Source organism: Chrysochloris asiatica, unplaced genomic scaffold (genome assembly GCF_000296735.1).
Source record: "Chrysochloris asiatica unplaced genomic scaffold, ChrAsi1.0 scaffold00277, whole genome shotgun sequence".
Lineage (NCBI taxonomy): Eukaryota > Metazoa > Chordata > Mammalia > Afrosoricida > Chrysochloridae > Chrysochloris > Chrysochloris asiatica.
The window spans coordinates 3,020,173-3,044,344 of NW_006408795.1; the positions used below are offsets into that span (position 1 = coordinate 3,020,173).

At 40.9% G+C, this 24,172-nt stretch overlaps 2 protein-coding genes across 2 annotated transcripts in view; both read left to right on the forward strand.

Moving 5' to 3' along the window:
• LOC102840411 (F-actin-capping protein subunit alpha-2-like) overlaps positions 1 to 2,539 on the forward strand; it is a 3,589-nt gene extending 1,050 nt beyond the window's left edge. Inside the window, exon 2 of the mRNA XM_006874431.1 lies at positions 2,393 to 2,539. Coding sequence (XP_006874493.1) covers positions 2,393 to 2,539 — 147 coding nt within the window. The remainder of the gene's footprint in view (positions 1 to 2,392) is intronic.
• The window catches only part of PTPRN2 (protein tyrosine phosphatase, receptor type, N polypeptide 2), a 1,341,366-nt gene that overhangs the window by 569,008 nt on the left and 748,186 nt on the right, over positions 1 to 24,172 (forward strand). The window lies entirely within an intron of this gene.

Sequence of the window (24,172 nt, forward strand, 5' to 3'; positions counted from 1 at the left end):
GCTTAGCTAATCAACCATTGTTTTTCATTTCTTTTATTCAAAGAGGATTGAAAACCAGTTTAGTTGAAATGTCTTTTACTTTCTATTAGACCTTTCTTCAAATGAAGAGATGATTTCTGTAGTTTCTGGATAAAAGTTTTTGAAGTATTTCAAAAATATTTACTGTAACCCTAAAATTGTTATCTTTTGGCTTATGAAATGGGTAACTTTTGATATTTGCCCAATTCTTTTTAATGGGGTCAATAATGACATTCTAGTTCAAGGTGGTTGATGGATTTAGCCATATATGCTGCTAAAGAAATTGTCTACCTTTTCCCCTCACCTCTCCTGTGTATGTAAGACAGAGATTAGAGGGAAAGCATTTTCTATAACAATTATGTTTAAACCTTACAAGAGGGTTTTTTAGCTAGCTTAGTGTGTTCAACTAAACTTTTTTTAAACAAGGCCAAGGTCTAATGCTGTTTTGAAATTCTGAAATTAAATGAAAATAATTATTTCAGAAATACATTTAATGCTTTTTTTCCTTTGTGACAGTTATGCAAATTAGCTTGAATTTCTTATGTCCCTGAGTTATTTTTATCATAAAGCCACAAATGTATTATAACAAGGCAAATTGTAATATATATAATCCTGAACTAAAACAAAACAAAAAAAAAAACAAAAACAAAAACTTTAGTCCTTGGAAGTCATGGTGGCCAGACTTTGTCTCTCATACTCTGTACATATTATCAGGAGGAGGGTCAAGCTCCTGGAGAAGAACATCATGCTTGGTTAAGTGGAGGGTCAGAGAAAAACAGGAAGACCTCATTGAGGTGGATTGGCACAGTGGCAGCAGCAATGGTCCCAAGCGTAGCAACAATTGTGAGGTTGGCGCAGGACTGGGCAGGGTTTCGTTCTGTTGTATATAAGTTCGCTATGACTCAGTACAAACTCGATGGCACCAACAACAAAAAACTCGAGTCCACAACAGAAATCCAGCATCCGTGACTTTTTCATGTCTGTATTTAGACCCACACAGGTTATGGTGTGGTGTTACAGGATAATATGCTGGACCACAAGGTTGGTTTGAACCACAGGGTCAGCAGTTCAAACTCATTAGCTGCTTCTTGGAAACGCTATACAGGGTCACTATGAGTTGAAACCGAGTTGGCGGCACTTAACACAACAGCATTTAGAAACACCTGAGGAATAGCCAGTCTTTTTGTTGAAAGTCCAGTGCTGATCCTACAGCCCATACCAGAAGTCCCATTCATAGGTCTTGGGAAAACACTTGTAAGTTGTAATTTCCTTTCTTGGGAGTGGAAAGTATGCCATCATCTTTGTCCTAATACTTCACATTTACTGTCTTAAGGAAATTTGGATGCATAGTACCAAACCTTGGAGTGTATGTAATAAATGTTAATTGAATTGAGAATGGCTATTTTCCAGCTGCATTTGGCATTTTTATCTCCTAAATGAGGCTGAGCTGGTCAAATGAATTTCCAAGTGAAGGAGCAGGCTTTTGCAGGACTTAGATGAGAATATAACTGGATAGAAGCCATATAATGCATTAACATGCACAGTGTTTTTAAATTGGGAAGCCGACGTTTAATTTAGGAAGGAGGAATCTGGTGTACAGAGAAGGGCAGTGATGAACCTAAAGTCACATAACCACTGGGTCAGGTGAGATCCCATCTCAGCAGCAGCAACATCTTCATGGAAACAGTATGTCAGAGGTCTCAGGTTCATCGTGATGGATTCGTAAAAATTAGATGTGTCTTTTTCTGCTCTTTCTCCCATACCCTGAAATCTATACTGGCCTGATTGGTATCTCCCAGGAATATTTGTTCAAGATTTAACACCCGGAACGTGTGCATGTGACCTTATTTGGAAACAGCATCTTTGCAGCTATAATCAAGTTACAATAGGTTAAGATGGCATCATACTGGATTAGGATGGGCCCTAAATTCAATGGTTGGTGTCCTTATAGAAAGAGGGAACTTGAGACAGAGAGACACACTTAGCAGAGAAGGTCATGTGAAGACGGAAGCAGAAACTGGAGTAACGCAGTTTCAGGACAAGGAATGTCAAAGAATGCCAACAACACCAGAAGCTAAAAGAGGCAAAGAAGGATTTTTCCCTAGACCCTTCAGAGGAAGTATGCTCCTGGCGACACTGACACCGTGGTTTCAGATATGTACCCTCTAGGACTCAGAGAATAAATGCATGTTGCTTTATGGCACCTGTTTGTGTTACTTAGTCCTAGGAAACAATGCACATAACCTTCCTTAAGAAATGCAATGTGGTTCTCATTGAAGGAAACAATGGAAAATGGTCATTGATAGCATGCTAGCTTCAATAGCTCAGAACAATCTAGCCTTCCCTTAAGCTGTGTAATTATCTCTTTCTCTAGAATCAGAACATTATTAGTGGCCCAGAGTACAGTATTGCTGTGTTGATAGTATTTAAAGGAGATGAAAACAACGTGATTTATGAGGTCTCCCATGTTGACTTTCAAGAAACATCCAGTACAGTATTTAATAATCTAGGGAACCTCTAATAAATTATTCAAGTGACAATTTATTGTGTAAATTATAGCTGGGTGTTTAAAAATGAGGGCAGTCAAGTAATAGCCACAACTAATGGGACAGGTCCAGAGGCAGTGGCTCCTGAACAAATTTGAAAGAGGATTGTCACCCAGACATTTGAACTTTTCCAGAATAGATTTCTGGCTCTAGACTTTTCTGCTCACTCCTAGGTTCTTTGAAGAGTCCTCCAATCTTTCAAATGGGCAAAACTGGTCTCAAAGTGGAAATTTGGAACTCCAGTCTTATATGATAATCACAATTCTCGATTTGTCCTAAAGTGAAATCTGCCTCCCTCCCTGCTCCTCGCTCTAACTACCCATGGGGACCTCTCCAACTTTTCCCACCTCTTCTCCACATTCAAGCAAAGAGGCGGGAGAAATAGAGGGACTCCGAATTTCTTTCTGGCTGGGTGACTTCTAATTTTCCAGGCCTGGCAGATGGATAAAATTGCTATCTTTCATGAACACTTTCAGGGAGCTTTTGGAGGTTTCCTGCTGGGCTTTCTTTTCTGTGGTTCCTAGTCCTGATGCATTATGGAAATTACTATTCTAAAAGGGGGTGGGGGGAGGCAGACATGGTATGTTATAGTTGTGAGCAAGTACTGGTATAAGCTTGTTTTGGGTTGTTTTCCAGTGCTAGGAATGGCTCAGATACTTTTTTTTTTTTAATTCTGTAAATTCATACCACCTTAAAAAAAAATCTATTTTCCTGTTTTGGGCCTTATGTTTACATGGACTGGTACACACGGATACGGGAAGCCTGTTCTTCAGAGAGATCTGAATCTATTTGTGTTTTGATAGAAAATCTTGCAAGCAGTCCATAATATATTGTGGGAAAATGAGTCAGACCTAGCTATCAGAAAATGGAAAGTTGCAATACATGGCCAAAATAAGAGCAAACCACCCTGCAATGATCTTTCAGAGGACTCTGAATGCAAGATTATGAGGGAACTGTGACCCAGGCCCGCAGCTGCCTCCCACTCTGCCCCGCCTGTAATGGAAAACCCTCGAACAAGATAGTGAAACTATCATGTGGAAAACTGCCATCATCGTCCTTTACCGGACATTATTCAGGGCCGCTTTGGCCATCTTTTGGGGTTTATTAATTCCTTTTCAAAAAATATAGAATATATTTTCAAATGGTTTCTAAATGGAAGAAGTCAAAACGAATCTTGTAATGCAAGTGTCTGTAGTTTAGGTATTTGCAATAATTCAGTGTATATACTTTGAGATCTTGAAAGATACCTTTTAGAATTCTCACTGTTTTGCTTTATGGCAAAGGGGTCCTTGAGGTCTGCTGGTCATGTACTAGCACAGTCTCCTGCCTTCTTCTCTTGGTTCATCTGTCCCCTGAGCCCGACAACCTCCCATATCTCATGACCTACAGACATGCTTGCCTTCAACCAACTCTGATTCTAAGTGTTTCAGGAATCACCTTGCCTCTCTTCCTTCTGGGCAGTGAGACAGCCTAACTGAATACTGGAATTCTCTGGAGAGCTTCTAAACCTCTTAGTGCCCAGCACCGTCCTGGGCCAAGGACATCAGAGTCCCTAGGGCTGGGGCTCAGGTGATGGTAGTGTTTGTAGCATTCCAAATGATTCTAATTTTCAACCAAGGTCAAGAGTCATTATTCATAGGTACCTGGTAGTGCAGCACTCCACTCTTCCATACCTAACCTGCAATTGCCCTTCCCTACCTCCAAAGTCTAAGGAGCTCTGGTAGTAAAGAGGTTACAAATCTGGGAGTGCAGAGGTTACAAACCTCAGGGTCAGCAGTTCAAAACTACCAGCTGTTCCGTGGAAGAAAGATGAGGATTTCTGCTTCTGTAAAGATTTACAGCCTCGGAAACACTGTACAGGGTCACTTAGGGTCAGAATGACTCAACGGCACTTAACAACACCTCCAGACTCTTGTTTTCAATACAAATGTTTTCCAGAGACAAAAGTTGGATAGGCATCTTATTTTCGTTTTTATATGTTATGTCAATGTGTCATTAAAAACATAACTATGTAAACCCATGATTTCATAGATACTATTTTTAGGATGAGGCAGAGCTGTGATGATGTACTTTATGCAAATCATGTGAATATGATTTCAACCCTCTTTCATGGAAATGTCCACCGAAACTGTTCCGAGGCTCTGAACCTCTAAAAGCCTCATTGCTTATGAATACCATGCTGTCTATATCATCCCTATCATTTTCTTGGCATAGAGCTTTATTTCAAGTTTTGTTATTGTTATTAATTGTCATTAAGTCAGCTCTGACTCATGGCAATCTCATGTACAACAGAACAAAATGTTGCCCAGTCCCACACCATCTTCACAATTATTGGTATGCTGGAAGTCGTAGTTGAGGCCTCTAAGTAAGGAATCTTGGTGGCATAGTGGATTACAAATTGGGCTGTGACTGCAAAGTCAGTAGTTTGAGCCCACCATTCGCTCTGTGGGAGTAAGATGACACTTTCTGTTCCCATAAAGATTTATCATTTTACATTAACCTTTTAGATTTATTATACCAAAGACCAAACTTACTAATAAGAAAAATTTCAAATGGAACTTTAATTTTTCCCCTTTTTCCCTAAATGTATGATATATTCTAGGGATATAGGTGGAAATATTTGCTTTTGTCTCCAACTCATAATTAGTTTACAAGATCCTATTTAGCTCTAGAATTAAAAAATGATAATAATCCTTAGCCTTGTACAGTTTTATGCACATTTTATAAATATTAGTATTTAACTTTAATGCTTAAATCAATTCTGTGGGATACCGTACTGTAAAATATACCCAAGCATTGGTATCATAAGTTGAATTATATCCCCCCAAAATATGTGTCATCTTGGCTGGGCCGTGATTCTCAGAGGCTTCCGGTCCTGTAATGATGCAATGTGGCAGTGAGGTGATGATTTCCCATCACGTGATCTGATGTGGTAAACCCATAAAAGGGTTAAGGGTGGGCTACAATATCCTTGGAGTCCTGGTGCATTGCTGTAGGATACACATTGGACAGCTAACCACAGGTCAGCAGTTCAAATGCACGAGTTGCCTCAAGGGAGACAGCTGGGGCTTTCTGTTCCTACAAAGATTTACAACCTTGAAAACGTTAGGGGACAATTCTGCTCTGCTCTGTGTTGTCACTGTGAGTTGGAATCCATCATAGCATATTACTGGGCTACCCAATCTAGGAGGTGTACCTTTCAACACTACAAAAGACCATATTGTGTTGTGACTCATAGAGTTTTCATTGTATGTTGCCAGACCTTTCTCCCTAGTCTGTCTTAGTCTGGAAGCTCAGTGAAATCTGTCCACCACAGGTGACCCTGCTGGTATTTGAAATACCAGTGATGTAGCTTCCAGCATCACAGCAACACGTGTGCCACCACAGAACAACAAACCAATAGATTGGTCGAGGTACCACCTCAATATTAAATCATAAACCCCTTTCCTCATGTGGCAGTGTAGGATAAGCACTGGACTGCTAACCACAAGGTAAGTGGTTCAAACCCAGCAACTGCTCCTTGGAAATCCTATCCAGGGTCCCTATGATAGGGAACCTACTCGACGGCACGTCACGACAACAAATCCCTTTTGTACTGAGTGATCATAGATAGTCTTTGTCTCACAGAAGAACTTAGTTTCTTAAAGCATTTTCTTGGTTACTATTTTTTTAATTGAACATCACCTTTTTTGTTTTTATGGTATTCATCTTTATGGATTACCTTGCCTTCATGGCTATGATACTTGTTCTCATTTCAGTGCTGATACGCAGTTTTATGGTAAAATCACTTTATATAATTACGAATCAGGGGCTTAAAAGACTGTCATACAAACAATAGTGCAGGCGGTGTGTGGATGTGACTAAACACAAAGAAGGTGTGAAGAGGCTGAATTTGGAGAAATGTTACTGATTCCAAACGAGGTTCACTTTTTCAGTCTCAAAATTTTTATTGTGTATCTATCATCTATCTGCCCAGGAGCTCTGGTAGCGTAGTGGTTACGAATCGGGCTGTGAACCTTAATGTCAGCGGTTCAAAACTACCAGCCGCTCCGCGGGAGAAAGATGAGGCTTTCTACTCCCGTAAAGATTTACACCCTCGGAAACCCTGTACAGGGTCGCTATGGGTCGGAACCGACTCGACGGCACTTAACAACAACAACAACCATCTATCTGCCTGGAGTCCTGGTGTGGCGCTGTGGGTTAATGCGCCAGACTGCAAAGTCATTTGAACTGCAAGGTTGGTGGTTCAAGTTCACCAGCTACTCCTTGGAAACCATATACAGGGTCGCTATGGGTCGGAACCAACTCGACAGCACTTAACAACAACAACAACAACAGTCATCTTCCAGGAATAGTACGAAAGTGCCAGGCCTAATAAGGACCAAGGTGAACCCAGTCTAACCGGGAAAGCAGGCTTTCCTTAAGAGCCTCTGAGTCTCCCTCGAGCATTGTGCTCTCAGGCCCAGTTTAACTCCTCCTTAGGATGAAACCTTCCTTGGGCCTCAGCCCTTGGTGATTCCTCCTCCACTTAATTCCCTCAGCTTGACCAGTGCCCCTCATTTGGCACTCACAATGATTGTTCTTAACAGTTAGTGTTGTCGAGTTGGTTCTGACTCATAGCAACCCTGTATAGGGTTTCTGAGGAATAACTGGAGGGTTTGAACTACTGGCCTTTGGGTTAGCAGTCCAGGGCTTATCCCACAGTGTCACAAGCACTGTCAAAAGTAAACATACCCATATCTCCTTTTACCTTCTTCTGACAGTCCCTATCCTCTGTCCCTTCAGTAACTTTTATTGTGCCCCAAACAAGTGTCAGGTTTTGTATGAGTACCAGGGTCATAATAGAGCAACACAGGGTCTGCCCTTGCTTAGGTGGTCCTCCAGGGAAACTTTAAGTCCTCAGATGGCAGGAAGTGTATACCCCACACATGTGGGATCACCTAATACACAGTAAGTTCTTGGTGTGAGTTGGTTGAGGAGTAGACTGAGAATGTTGAGTTTTCTGGGAGGATCCAGCCACAGAGTTCAAGACTCTAGAAAAAGTAAAAATAGCATATGACATTATAGTTCATTAGGACAAACTAGACTACTCATAGAAAACCCATTTGTTAGCAGAGAATCCGTCTCTCATTAAAAAAGGAAGTCTAAGAAAGATTGGTTTATGAGGAAAAGCAACAGTGCTAATCAAGGCAGTTACCCTGTTCTGGTGTGGTGCTGTAGGATAAGCACTGGGTTCAAACCCACCAGCTGCACTGCAGAGGATTGCTGTAAGTCAGACCGACTTGATGGCACTTAACAACAATATCGTGTTTTAGAGAATTTCTCTGTTGTGTGAATTATCCGCAGCACTTTCATACTTAGCTACTTTAGCCTTCCTTTGACCATTCTCTGGGATGGAGATTATAAATCTTGTGTTACTATGGAACAGAGAGGCTGAGAAAGATGAAAGTCATGTCTATTATCAGGGGTCCTAATTATGTTCTATTACACTTTCAAGATCTGTGTTTTCTCACCAAGCAAACTATAGCCAAGAGTCTCAAAGAGAACCTGAGCTACCGCAAATAACTTTTTGAACAAGACAAGACTGCATAGATACAGTTATTGACAGTGATCTTAAAGAGCTAAACTTTATTCATGAAGATGAATCCTCCTTCATGAATAAGGGACTCTTCTTTGGACAGTTAAACCTATTGTTGTCACCTTTGTTCAGGCACATTGGCAAGTACGCTTTCTCAAGATGGCGGCCCTTTTGGGGCTGTAGGCTCCCAGCAGGTATACCAAGTAGCTCACAGAACTATAAAACCAGTTGCTTTTTAGTCAACTTCAACTCATGGTAGCTCCCTGTGTATCAGAGTATTGCTGTGCTCCACAGGATTTTCAGTGGCTTACTTTTCAGTAGATTGCCAGGCTTTGCTTCTGAGGTGCCTCTGGATAGACTCAAACCTCCAATCTTTCAGTTAGCAGCCTAGTGCATTAAGTGTTTGCCCCAGCCTGGAACTCCTCTTGAACTCTACTGGGTTCCTCTTCATGTCCTTATTGTCATTAGCACAGCATCGTAGTCAATTGAGCTCATCTGTCACAGACACAAAGTTGACAACCAGCAGCTTCTCAACTTTACCCTCCGGGTTCCTTTGTGGCTGCTTCTCACCTAGATGTACTTCATTCCTTAGTCAACAATGAGATCGGAGCTTCGTTTCTTTATCTATAAATGTACTCATCCTACCATTCTTTCCTTTCTGTCTGCCCTTCTTCCCCTCCTGCCTTTTTCCCTTCCTTAGAAGTGTGAAAATAACAACAGAAAACCAAAGGAAGTATCCAAGTAGAATTGTACTCCATAGGAGGTTTCTGACTGTGACCTGCCGAAAGCAGATAGTTGGGCCTTTCTTCCAAGGTGCCCCATGTGGGTCTGAACCACAGGTCAGCAGAATTAGCCTACACTGTATACCAAGGATATTTTTAGTATTCTGCTAGGCACTCTAGCTCTCAGGAGAGGTAGATAAGCAAACTATTAGGATCACCAACAAAAAAAACACCAAACAAGTCAGCTCTGATTCAGGGTGGCCCAATGTGTGTCAGAGTGTTTTCCGTCAAAGATTTATTGAAATAACTGTGCTCCAGAGGGTTTTCAATAAAATATTTTTTTGGGAAGTAAATTACCAGGCTTTTCTTCTGAGGTGGCGCTGTGTATACTCAAACTTCCAACCTTTCAGTTAACAGTCCATTGTATTAACCATTTGCACCTCCCAGCGTTTTCAGATATTATTTTTCTAAGATTCATTAAAATATTATTTGAAAATTGTTATCAGTTAACTGTGACTTTTTTGAGAAGGTGACCCTGACATCAGCCATGGCTTTATACTCTGGAGCCCACCCATTCGCCCCTTCTTCTGCTTCCTTTTCTGATTTCATTGTTTCCTCTCCTTTCTCCTGTCCTTCTTAGCAGACTCAGATTAAAGAAGAGGTGTGGCTTACAGGGTGGTCTCTGGAGGAAGAGGTGTGTACTCCCTCACTCTGGCCCCCCTTCAGTTTCTGTCACAATGAGATGGAGAAATATTTCATTCCTGAGAGGGAAGAGAAGTCGGTGCACATTACAGAGTAGACTGAGCCCTTCGCTGTGCTGGACATGGACATGGATCAGCCCAGATCTAATGACAGTAACAGCCAAAGATGACCAGAGCCATGGCCCCGGGCCTCCTCATCCACCACCAACCCTTGAAGGAATGCTACTCATTTGGTTTAGAATGTGTGGCATTCATGGGGCCCAGAATCAAGTCTAAGATTTGTTGAACTTTATGAACGTTTACTTTTCTTCCAGGTGACATTAATAAATTATTGATCTGAGAGTCCCTTTCTTTCTCTCAGGCTCTTATTAATATTAATTGATGATTCCCTTCCCTACAGTTTTACAACAACTTGTTTTCATCCCTGTATATTTTGAGCACAAGAGAACAGCTTGCTTTTTAATTCAGAGCAGGAAGGAGGATATGCTATGTTGAGGAATACAGACTCACTTTCATTCCTTTCAAAAAAAATGATTCTCACTGTCAAAGAAGGGACACAGACTAGCTCTGCATTTGACAAACTCTAGAGGAAGTTTTCTTTTCGAGCTAATGAGGGATAAGGGATAGGAAAGGAATATGTCAGGTCTGTGCTAACTCACTGCTAAAGAGGCGAGAGAGCGGGGTTTGATGGATGTGGCCGTGAAACTATAAAAATGAAGTGCAGCCTGAGAGAAGTCTGGCGACTGGAGCAGGAGCTTCTGAGTCACATGTCCTGGGTCCTGATCTTCCCCACCAGCTACAAGACCTTGAGCAAATCAGTTCAGTTGTCTGAGCCTCACCTTTTTCATCTGTGAAGTGGGAATAGTAAAACATTTTATGTTATTGCTTACATGTACATGTATGTAATGAAACATCTGCCAATTCTGCATGTTTTACATGTACAATTCAGTGGCATTGATCATGCTCATCATGTGCTGTCACCATGACTGCTGTCCATTTCAGAGACTCAAATTAGCAGAGACTCAATGCTGCTAAACAAAGACTCTCTCTTCCCCTCCCTTCCATTCCTGGTATCCAGAGATTAAAACTTTTGTAGCCTATGGAACCAAATGCAAGGACTGAAATGACGATGTGTCTGTGACTACCTACCCCTGATACTTCATGTTAGTCGCCGTTTGCCATAGGTGGTGCCTCCGCCCTGTGTGTTTGGTACCTGCCCCCATAATCATCTTGCCTCCACAACTGCACATGGGGAAATTGTGAACTATGTAACCATTTGAATTCCCACTCCTACTTTCCCTCTCCAATTTCCTCTCCGCTCATAAGAATGGGAGGGAAAAAAACAAACCAAAGTTGTTAATCATCAAGTCCGTTCCAACCCAGAGTGATTCCATGTGTGCAACAGTAGAACTACTCTGTAAGCAGGGTTTTCAATGGCTGCCATCCAACAGCTTCACTGGGACTATTTGGTTGCTTCTTTTGTTGTTGGATTCTTGGTGTGGCGCTGTAGGATGAACACTGACTGTGAACCACAAGGTCAGTGGTTCAAACCCACCAGCTGCTCCTCAGAACACCCATACAAAGTCACTGAATAGGAATTGACTAAATTGCATTTAACAACAACAAAACAACAACAAATCTTACTGAAGGTAGATACTAAGCCATTCATCCATGGGGCTATGGGTGGATTCAAACCACCAACTATTTGGTTAGTGTTCTTGTTGTTGTGAAGTGTCATCGAGTCGGTTCCGGCCCATAGCGACCCTGTATAGGGTTTCCGAGGAGCAGCTGGTGAGCTTGAACCGCCAACCTTGCAGTTCAAATAGCTTTGCAGTCTGGTGCATTAATCCACAGCGCCACACCAGGACTGTGGGGAGACAAGCACAAAGCCTTAGTTGGGTGAGGAATACTGAGAAAACTCTCCAAGGACAATACCTAGCTCTACAGAGTCATGTAATAGGTGGTATCTCCATCCTGTCTGAGACTAATCGTCCCTAGCCCTTTCCTCCTTCCATTTCCTCTTATTAAAACTACTGTCTTTTCTGAAGGACTCTGATATATTGTACTGAGGTTTTAATGCTGGAGTCCTGGTGTGGCACTGTAGGAGCAGCACTGGACTGCAAACCACAGGTCGGCAGTTCAAACCCACGAGATGCTTCTTGAAAACCTTATGTAGGGTCGCTATGAGTCAGAACTGATTTGACAGCATTTAACAGCAACAACATCCATTTAATATTACAGGAGTATTTTCATTTTCTTGTATGAGGTACAAGTGATTTAGTCCAAAGAAATACAAATGTAATGGTAGAAGTAAATTGACTCTGCAGAATCAGATATAGGGTAATGTTGTTATTAAGTACTGTTGAGTTGGTTCCTACTCACAACAACCCTGTATTGGGTGTCTAAAGAGTGGCTGGTAAGTTTGGACTGCCAACCTTGCAGTTAAAACCAACTTTGAGATCAAGTGCTTATCCTACGGAGCCATACCAGGACTATAGGACAATGCTATCTAGAGAGATATAGTATGTAAGATACGTTATTTTCACCCAGGTTGGGGGCCAGAGAACTAAATTAAGTTCTGAAAATTACTTTTTCTGAAAATGTAGATGTCTGTCACTTAACTCAGGAGCTTTAGACAATAATAGTCTTTGGGCCAAGTAAAAAGGTTTCATATCTACCATGTTCCCACGCCCATGTTTTCCCTCATGAGACATATGTGTATTTGTTGATGCAGGGAAGGGGGCTTTCAGAATGTGGTCTTTCCATCTGTTTTGCACTGGTGCAGCATACTATTTTTACCTAGAATAGAAGTAATAAGTTTCACTGAAATACTATTGTGTTTAGCATCTGGTCCTTAGGGAGTCTGTTTGGTTTTTGTCTACCAGAATCATCAAAACAGTGAGGACTTTCCTGTGGAGCTGGAGGCATGTGCTCAAGGCAAAAAAATCTGAGTGCTGGTTTGCCTGGAATTTACCCCCAGACAGTCTAATTGTTTAAGTTGAGCCTACCACTGAATAAGCCATGGGTGAACATCAAGCCAGATGTTTTGCTTCCTAGGAGCAAGAACTTGGGTCTGCTTTGCACTATCTTGGCAATTAAGAAAAAAAGGGAAAACTTCATTGAGCATTCTCTATGTAATTAAAGTGCAAATAAATCTAGCATAGAATTTCAATCAGTGGGCCTTCTTCTCCACTGCTTACGGATAATGTTCCTGCAGCAATACTATGTGAAGCCATTTGGGCTTTAAGGCACATGTATCTCCAAAATGAGATTTCCAGCAAGTTCATGAGAACATGTATGTTTTGAAACAACCACAAGAACATGACCCCATTGGTTACCTCAAAATAATGTTCATGAAGAAATAGACTAATATTTTTGTCTTTCAAGAGCTAAACTTTTAAAGGGCATTAAATGGAAGTTGCAAATACGTTCATATACTCAAAACTATTTATTAGGTGCATACTATACACCTGACACTGTGCCAATCACTAGGTGTGTATTGGTGCATAAAATAGATATAGCCCCTGCCTTCATAGATTTTATAACCTCTTAGGAAAGACAGAGTAACAAGTAATTGGTATATATCATTTTGAATTGTGGTAAGAGCTAAGTTGGAAACCAAATTCAGTCACTGATAGAGAGAGGGAAGGTAGGGGTTCAGGAAAGGCTGCTGAGGAGATGACACGTATGACTTCACTTAGTAGTTCCCATAGTCTGAGTCCTGGTGTGACGCTGTGGGTTAATGCACTGAACTACAAGTTCAGTTTGAACTGCAAGGTTGGCAGTTCAAGCTCACCAGCCTCTTGTTGGAAACCCTATACAGGGTCACTATGATTCGGAACCAACTTGACAGCACTTAACAACAACAACAGGTGATGAGATCAATTAGAAACTAGAAGCAACTTGATTAAAGGTTTGGGCATACCATTTCTCCCGTCCGTAGCAGCCAGTTTGGACCTTAGGACAGAAGGTAGCTAGAAGTGCATCAACCCTGGTTGATGAGGACAAAAGGGGAAGGGTGGTGAGGAACCTTTGCCCCTCTTTTTTCTGGGCTGCAATACATTCCACATATCCAGTAAATTTGGTCCAAATGATGCAGGAAGACTTTTAACTGAATGCTTGCTTGAGTTAAGAGATGGAGAAGTATGGAGTGTGAAAAGGATAAAGAGGGGGAGAGGGAATGAAGGGTGGAGATAAGGCATCCACTTCAGATGTGAAGCAGAGTTGAAAAGCTGACTTTCCTGTTGGCTCTCTCTGTCTTTCTTCCTGGCAGAACAAATGTTCTGAGTATCTCAGCAGAGTGCTCACTTGATAACTATGGCTCTTATACTGGATAATAACTGTTCCATATCTGGAGAAGTACTTAAGTGTCTTAAACAAGTCTATGCAACCTATCTTCAAAATGTTTACTGAATCTGAAAAAGCTACCAGGCCATTTACTTCAGGTACTGTTCTTCCAGATAGAAAACTCTAACATGGGACCAAGTGGCTCCTTCATACACCTCCCACAGTCCTCGTCTTATTCACTGGACATCTCGCCATCTACCAGGTTTACTCATTGGCCGTGCTCTGATGAGTTAGTTTAATGAATGGTAATACATACTCACTCCCTTTTGGGCTTTGTGAAAATGGTGTGGGGGAAGCTTCTGACCTCCTCTAACTGCAGCGGGGAGGAGAGGGAATCCAGACAATCAGCATCAGCCAGAAAGCTGATTCCTTTGAGGCAGAGGTCAGATGTGCCTCCACCTTCCAACTTTTTTTCACCAATTCTGACACCAACTGTCCCTCCCACAACACTCTACTTATCTTCTGGGTCCCGTCATTTGTTTCTACGGCACACAGACCTCACCAACATTAATCACAATTATGGTTGTTTTTTTTAGGGAAGTGACAGGTTAAAATGCAGAATCAGAAATGACTCAGGATATAATTCTTCAATCAGAGCAGCCTCTTTTCAGCTGTGCTTGCAGGCATGCCTCTCTCTGGCGTTCACCTGTTGGTCCTGCTGCCTCTGGTTGTTGCCAGATGTTGTTGGGACAACAGCCTGCTTGGACAAGTGGTACAAACTCTTTAAGCTCTGCCGAGTAAGTGCCCAGAAGCACCCCATTCTGTCTGTAAGCCTCCTGGCAGAAGGCAGTCAGCTTTCTCACACTGTGTGCCAGGAAGCCTACTGTTTGTCTTGTGTTGTTTTTGGGGGGTCTCCTGCCTCTGCTGCTGCCTTGTTTCTGCCACTGCTTCTTGTGATTTCTCACTTTCTTAGGGGTCATAGTTCTCTGTTTCCTGGATTAAAGAGGATCGGCTCCGGGATCTCAGATCCAATGATGTGTTCTACTCCTGGCTCTTCTTTCTTTATGATAATCACTTCCACTTTCTGCCGCTGGGATGTTTCATGTTAAGCCTAGTAGCATGGCAAAACTGACCAATCCCCATCTTAGGATTCTATACACCTTGTTTGCATGGCTCCACCCCCACAAAGATGTCATGTCCCTTATTTACATTACCAAAAAGCTTTCCAGTCCTCTTTGTAACCGACAAGCACCTCACATCTGCACAATTCTATCTAATCATCTGGTAGAAGGTACAAAGAGTATGTCTAGAAGCATGAGATGAAGTAAGTCACTGCACCACGGCCTTCCAAATTATTCTGCATAGCGTTTTACCTTAAGGAAGTCAGAGACATTTCAAAAATGGAACCAGGCATCCTGTGTGCCTCCTGGTTATAGGAATAAATTTGGTCTTTGTGCTGACAGGCTAACCCAGCATAGCATTTGGGAGCAATGAATCTGTTTTAGAGTAATGTGTCATGGACTTCCACATGATGGCAGGATGGCCATTGTGTCTCTAAATATGGAGCAGTGCTTCTAGTATAATAATCATGGCTCTTTAGTAATAGTGAGAAATCTCCTGATACAAGAGAATGCACGTGGCCAACTACATTTTGCCAAAAAGTAGCTACTGCGACCCCCAAACCACTACTCATCTGCTTCATTTGAGTACTGGAAAGTCTTGGAAGATGTAAGAGAGTGAGGTCAGAAGTTATAAACTTTTATAAATAAATAGGTCTTAATCATCTCTTGCTCAAAAATGTCTCTTCTACCCATGTCCTTTTTCCAATTAGATATTCATTGGGTTTTGCTTGTTCTTCTTTCAAAGTACAAAACCCTGTGAAGAATGAAGCTGAACTTATTTATAATTTAGTGGGATTTGCTTTCATCAAACAATCTTAATATCAAACCAAGGTAACACTGAATGAATGAGAATACTGAGTAAGGAAAAATGAAAGTATACTATTCTGAGCAAAGGAAACTTCAAAGGAAGGCAGGCCCAGGAGTGGGAAGCATATCAAAAGAAGCATGCTGTCCCAGAAGAGATGGGCCTGAGGTCTTAGAGTAGGGGAGAGAAGCTCCACAACCAAGATGGAGGGCTCCAGCCTGGATTCCAGACCTTTCTCTGCCAGTAACTAGCATTGGTGGTGAGCAAGTTGCTTCACTTCCCTAGGCATTAGTTTCCACATCTCTAAAATGAAGAAATTGGAAGGCCTGACCTCTCAGGCCTTTACCTGCTCCAAGATTCTATGATTTTGTGATTTTGCATGAGACCTAATGGTAGAATCTTGTAGCTGATTAGCAACTCACCAAACCACCACAATGTAGCTGATGCCAGTTCATAGTGAACCTATAGACAAAGTAGAACTGTTCCATATGGTTTCCAAAACTGTAAATATTTATGAAAGCAGACCCCCTCATCTCTCTTCCTCAGAGCAGCTGATGGGTTTCAGACACCAGTCTTTCAGTTAACAACCCCTGCTTAAATCATGTGCCACCCGGGTGCTGTCAAGCTGCTTTGCGTATATAATAGTCATCCAATACACACATATTGTCACAATTGTTAGATGTCTTGGAGTCCGTTTCAATTCATAGGAAAGTGAAACTCAGCCTGGTCCTGCACCATCCTCAAAATCATTGCTACATTTGACCCATCGTTGCAGTCGCTGTCAATTGATCTCATTGAGGAACTTTCTTTTTTTTCGGATTCTCTACTTTACCAAGTATGATATCCTGCTTCAGAGACTAGTCCTTCCTTCGTAAGGAGCATCCTGGCTGTACCGTTCCAGATTTGTTCATTTTTTTCTGGAAGCCCATGATATATTCAACACTCTTTGCCAACACCATAATTCAAATGCGTCAGTTCTTCAGAGGTCTTCCTTATTCATTCTTCAGCATTCACATGCACCAGAGGTGACTGAAAACACCATGCCTTGTGTCAGTTGCACCTTAGACCTCAAAGTGATATCTTTGCTTTTAATAATTTAAAGAGGTCGTTTGCAGCAACTTCTTCACAATCATTGTTTGGTATCTTTCTCTCTTTTTTTAACTTGAGTCTATTTTTAATTGTTAGTCCAGAACCACAAAATAAAATATCTGAAATTAAGAAGCCAGTAAATGGATTTAAAACAACTGCCCAGAGCAGAAAACAGGTTTAGAAACTCCATATAAAACAAAAAATAAAGCACAGAGAGAATAAAAGAATGAAAATGATAGAGCAAAGCTTAAGTAATTCACGTGGAGTCAAATACTACCTGTACTTGGAGGATTGAGAGAAAAGAAACAAAAGAATAGAATTCATATTGGAAGAGATAGTGTCCAAGATTTTTATAATATGGGTAAAAGACACTAAGTTATAGATTAATAAAGCTCAGCAAATCCCAAAGAGATAAGCACAAAGAAAACTTCAAACACTCTGCCAAACTGTTAACAGAGACAAAGCTTTTGTTGTCATTAGGGTCCATCAAGTTGTTCCAACTCATTGCGACCTTATGTACAACAGAATGAAACACTACCCATTTCTAAACTAGTCTCATAATTGATACATTTCAACCCATTGTTGCAGCCACCATGCCTATCTATCATGTTGGGGACTGAGGGGTTATTTCCCTCTTTTTTGCTGATCCTTCACTTTACCAAGACAAAGAGAAAGTCTGAAGCTGAAGCCATGGGGTCATCTGCTGATAGAAATCATCAAGCAATATCATATGCAAGTAAAATGTTGCCAAATATATTAAAATATTGACAGGGAGCTGCTAGAAATTCAAACCAGATTCAGAAGTGGACCTTGAACTAGGGATATCATTGCTGACATCAGCTGGATCTTTGGAGTTCAGGAGGCTAGAAATCCACATTCAGGGTAACAGTTCTAGGAAGAGTCTTTCTCTTTGTGTCAGCTATTGAGGCAGATCCTTGACTCAAAAGCTTCTGCTCTTGGGCCCTCTTCATGTGACTTGGCATCTCTCTTCTCTCATCTCTCTTGACTTGATTGCTTTCTTGACTGTTGCTCCCGTGGACATTGACTGTGGACCCAAGTACTATGGGATCCTTGGAAATGTCAATATTTTCTGTTTATCATGATGTTCTTTATTGGTCCATTTATGAAGATTTTTGTTTTCTTTTTCCTGAAGGCTTTGATTTTCATCAGTAAGTGCTTCAAGTCCTTTTCATTTTCGAAAGCAGGCCTGTGTCAATTGCATATTGCAGGTTGTTAATGAGAATTCTTCCAATTCTGATGCTGTATTCTTCACACAGTACAGTTACTCAGATTATTTGATCAATATGCAGATTGAATAAGTATGATGAAAGGACACAACTCTGACACATTCATTCTTGATTTTCAATCATGCAACATACCCTTATTTCTATTCAAATAACTGCTCTTGATTTATGTACAGGTTCCAAGTGAGCACAAGTAAGTGTTCTGGAATACCTGTTCTTTGCCATGTTGTCCATAGTTTGTTATGATCCATACAGTTGAATGCCTTTAGATAGTCAATAAAACACAGCTAAATATTTTTTTGGTATTCCCTGCTTTCAACCAAAATCCACCTGACATCAGCAATGCTATCCCTTGCTGCAGGTCCTCTTCGAGATCTAGCTTGAATTTCTGGCAGATCCTTGTCAATTTAAAGCTACCACTGTTTTTGAATTATCTTCAACAGAATTTTGTGTGTGTGATTTTTAAAAAAATAATTTCTGTATTCTGTTGGAATGGAAATATATATTAAACTTTTTTTTTGAATGGAAATAAATATTAATCCCTTCCAGTCTGTTGGCCATGTAGATGTCTTGCCATAAACAGGGGAATGTTTCCAGTGTTGCATGCATTTGTTTAAACATTTCTGTTTGTATTTCATCAATTCTTGGAGCCTTGGTTCATGCCAATGCTTTCAATGCAACATGGACTTCTGCCTTCAAGACCATCAGTTCTTGATCATATGGTACCTCTTGAAATGGTTGAACATCAACACTTTTGGATACAATAACTTTGTATTCTGTCCATCTACTTTTGATGCTTCCTGCATCTTTCAATATTTTGGCCAAAGAATCCTTCAATATTGCATGTCAGGCATGACTTTTTCTTCAGTTCTTTCAGGTTGAGAAATGGCAAATGTGTTCTTTCCTTTTGGTTTTCTAACTTCAGGTCTTTGCACATTTCATTATAATATTTGGTGTCAACTCGAGCTGCCCTTTTGAAATCTTATGCTTTTTTCTGATATTCTTTTTCAGTCCTTTCTTTCTTTCCTCTTTTTAATGACCTTTTACTTTCTTCATCTATCTTTAATGTCATCCCAGAAGTCATTTGTTCTTCAGTCAGTCTTCAGTGTATCCAATCTGTTCTTGAGATGATCTGTAACTTCAGGTGGGAGGTCTTTTTTTCAGAAATACATTGGCAGTAACTTCTTTCCAGTTTGTTTTAGTATGGAAGCTCTGCTAAAACCTGTCTACTATGGATGATTATTTTGGAAATATAAATATTGATGGCAGAACTTCAGCTTCACAGCAACAGGCAAGCCACCACAGTATGTCAAAATGACAGATGAGTTGAGATGCAGACATAGTGATTCATAACTCGCCAATACCTTCTCCAGAACTTCTCTTGATGTCATTGATGAGGGCATATATAGTATCATATATGCTACCACAAACTGAGAACCTGAGAAGACACTTCAGATCTCCTCTTGCCATCACCATTATGATGGTGGTGAGTGTATTTGTATTCTTACCTTTCTATTGTCATTGTTAGATTGGTTTGGTAGATTTCAGCTCCAAGTGCATTGAATGTGTCTTAAAAACACATTCAGAATGGATGAGTACAAGTTGATTGGGAATCATACTGATTAGCCACAAGGGATTTCTGGAGTGCTTTTCTTAACTTTCTGTATTGTGAATAATGGTATCTTGCCTACACCTCTCTCAGGAGTTTGCAAAAGAGCAAGGTTGGCTTTGCAATAGTTAGAAGAAAAGCGTATTGTGTCTGATACAAAAGAAAAAAAGAGGAAAAAATGGAAGGATAGAGTCTTAGGGACCACAGTGATTGATCTGAAGGGTATTTGAATCTTAAATACTATACATATTCCTTTCTCACCAAGGGATTCTTACAGCATAACTGTGTTTTTCATCTCTCATCACCGATGCTACATGTCAGTATCTTTTATTTCTTCCCCATTTTGAGTGACACACTGTGATATGTCTAATGACAACTAGAACAAATTCTGGTAATGAGGTCACCTTGGGCCTGTATTACTGTCTGGCTGCTGTTTTCCATAGAAATTATTTGTGAAAGCAGACCACGTGCTCAGAATAACTTCCTCCACCTAAGTGTGAGTGACGACAGGCAGATGTGTTAAAACTTGCAAGAGAGAAATTACTTGCTTTGGCCTCACTCTGCTTTGGAGTCGTAAATTGGTCTGTAATGAGCCAGCTTCTGCTTTCATTGCAAGGGAAGAGTGATTGGTTGTGATTAAGTTATTTAGTTTCCTTTATATGCAAGCTTTCTATGCAGAATGTATTGAACAGTTTAAAAGTCAATAGAGGCCCCAGGAAAGCATATAAAAGAGTTTTAGAAGAGTTTTTTAGTTGGTAGATACCATTATTCCAGAATTATGCAAAGCATTGTCATGAGATACTGTCCATAAAGGTGTGCAGAACAAATGGGAATTTCATGTACCTTCATTTTAGGGAGGATTGGGGTAAGAGAACGGAAGCATGGGACGTTGCACCAAGGGTTAATGACATGGGCTTGGAATGGACCATGGATATGTGCGTAGGAGGATGGAAGGGGTGTGGAAAAGCCTCAGCACAGAAGATATGAGTGTAGATGGTAAAGTTGGATAGTTGAGCTGGAGCCCAGTTGTGCCATCACAAGGATGGCCGTGAGCATTTGGACTTGCAGTGCTCTATCATTGAACACCATCATAGGCTCAGTAGAAGAGACTGACAATCAAATCATGAGCAGAAAAGATTCAGGATCCATCACCTGCTACCCTGTGATGGCTTCTATGTTGCTGTGATGCTGGATTGGCATAGTGGCAGTGATGGGCTCAGGTGCAGCAACTATTTTGAGGTTGGCCCAGGACTGGACAGTGTTTTGTTCTGTTGTGCATAAGGTTGCTATGAATCTGTACCAACACAATGGCACCTAACAACAACAACAACAAAATGATGCTGGAAGTTTACACTGGTAGTTCAAATTCCAGTGGGGCCACCTATGGTGGAGAAGTTTCAGCAGAGCTCCCAAACTAAAACATACTAGGAAGACAGGCCTGGTGATCTACTTCCCAAACTCAGCCAATGAAAACCCTATGAATCACAGAGTGTCACTGTTTGAGATCTAACTTGCCCACTCTGAACACATCATCAAGAGGGGCCAATTGCTAAGGGACACCATGTTTGGTTATGTGGAAGGCAGGCAAAGGCAAGGAGTACTTTCAGTGAGATGGATCAACACAATGGCCTCAAAATCATTGATCATGAAGATGGCACTGAACCAGCCAATGTTTTGCTTTGCTACACAAGGCTGAGTCAAAAAGTATTGCTACTAAGCTTCTAGTTCATGCATACATGGGCTTATTCCAAACAATCAGTGAATGGCTGCAGACAAATTGTCTCAGTTGCAACACACTTGTTTTAGTCTTGTTAAGGTACCTTCAAAAAAAAAAAGTTCAATCAAAATAGTGGCTTCTAAAAGAATCTGCTGGGCCAGTTCAAGTCAAGGCAGAAGGTCAGTTCAGAAGATTATGGCAATTGTTTTTGGAGATTACAAAGGAGTCATCTTGATAGATTTTCTCAAAGGACAGAACGATTGTAGGAGATTATTATGAAGAAGTTTTATGATGGGGAGGGTCTGTCAAAATATAACAGCTTCCCATTTTTATATTTTTTGTTTCAAAAAAGTTTCTTGGATTTTGTAGCATTAATTTTTACATACCCTTGTACGTAACATTATCTTGCTTCAGAGCCAAACATAATGCCAATTAACTAGAAGATTCAGGGTGATTTGAATGAGGGGGGCACTAAAATCATGGATATATGAGCAAGGAGTTACTCATTAGGGAATCTCAAGTTGTTGTTGAGTTGACTCCAAAGAACTGTTCTTGAGCATAATCTCTACTGAAGCAGTTTGCCAGGCATTTCTTCCGTGGGACTGTTGGGTGGGTTCAAACCACCAACCCTTAGATTAGCAGCTGATTTCAAACAGCTTGGACTATCCAGGCTGTTTTGGAAACCTTAAACAGGTTAAACAGTATGAGGGGGATTCAAAAAGTTGAGAGCGAAATTCTATTTTCTTTTTATTACCATTTTTTTCTATGAACTTTTTGAATTCCCTTCATATGTTCCCAAGAATAAACTGGTATTTTGCTTGTGAAGGTTGCCAAACACAAGGGAAGGGTATTTGAAATTAGAAGCACTAAGGGACATGCTCAAAAATATATATATCAATATCAAAATGATAGATGATATGGACAACTTAAAATAGCATAATACTGACTCATGAAATTATAACAAGAACAGGATGATACTGGTTTAGGTGGAGCTTAGGATAGTGTTGTTGTTAGGTGCCATCAAGTCAGTACCAACTCATAGTGACCCTATGCACAACAGAACAAAATACTGCCTGATCCTGGGCCAACCTCATAACTGTTGCCACGCTTTGAGCCCATTGATACTGCCGCTTTACCAATCCATCTTACTGGGGGTCTTCCTCTTTTTCTCTGACCCTCCACCTTACCAAACATGATATCCTTATCCAGAGACTGGTCCCTCCTGACAATATGTCCGAATTATGAGAGACGAAATTTGGCCATTAGTAGTAGAAAGTAGATATATATATATATATATGTATATATCAAGATGGTTGTTGTTAAGTGCCTTCAAATCGGTTCTGACTCATAGTGACCCTGTATAGGGTTTCTGAGGAGCTACTGGTGGGTTTGAACCACCAACCTTGTGGTTAGCAATCCAGTGCTTATCTTAGAGTGCCACACCAAGATTCTAGGCACCAGCCCTGAAGCAACAGCATAAGGTATATCTTTGGTGGCCTCACTTGGATGGCATTAATGAGGTACCAAGTTCTCAGAGTGAGAGGGGTTATTTTTTTCAGGTCAAAATAATACATAGACAAATGATACTTCTTTTTAACATGAAGCCATCATTACTTGGACAGAACTTCCCAAACAATGAGAAAATAAGATATAGCAATAAAGAGACAGACATTTGGTGCTTATGGCTTTCTCCATGGGTGATAAAACTTTAACTTTCCTCTCTTGTCCTTGGCTTTTAAGCTGCATTTTCTAATCTTTGAGGGGCCCACTGAGAATCAGGAAAAAATAACTCCTCTCGCTCTAAGAACTTGGCACCTCATTAATGCCATCTACATGAGGCCACCAAAGATGCACCTTATGCTGTTGTTCCAGGGCCGGCACCAGAGCCATCCATGTGTTCAGAGCACCTGCACTGCTTTCATGTCGGGCCAGTTCCCAACCTCTTCTTTAATGAACTTTTTTATGTCCAGACAATCTCCATTTATGCCCATCCATAAAGCTTATCGGAATCCTGGTGTGGCGATGTGGGTTAATGCACTAGACTGCAAAGTTGGTTTGAACTGCAAGGTTGGTGGTTCAAGCTCACCATCTGCTCCTTGGAAACCCTAAACAGAGTTAATATGGGTCAGACTGTATAGGGTTTATGTTAACAACAACCTAAAACTTATCAGCCTGCTAGCAATCACGTGAAGGGTGAATTGGTACGTTGCGTGAAGGAATTACTTCAGCCAGTATTCTGTCTTTAGACACACACATATGTGGGCATTTACATGTATTTGTGTATAGGTACCCACACACAAGCAAAGTCTGACCCCTACACATCCTTTAAAAGGCATGCCTGTAATCCATCATTTCCATAATATGGCTTACTCTTCGGACTTTGTTGACTTTGAAGGGTTGTAGGACCTTTTACTTTTTTGAAGATAGTTGGGCAAGTAAATGGGCCACATTCTTTACAACGTTGTTAGCTACTTTCAAGTAGATTCTCAACTCATGGAGAATCCATGGGCAGTGGGATCAGACCTTCTGCCCGGAAGGCAAACATTCAACCGCTGAACCTCCATGCTCCCATCATTTACAATGGTGGCTTCAAATGTCACCTACATCAGAATCATCTGGAGGGTTTGTGAAAGCTCCCCTCTCCATACTCCTCTCTGATTTAGTAGGTCTAGGGTGGGGCTCAACATTTGCATTTCTAATAAATTCCCAGGGGTAGAAGAATTGATGCATTTGAG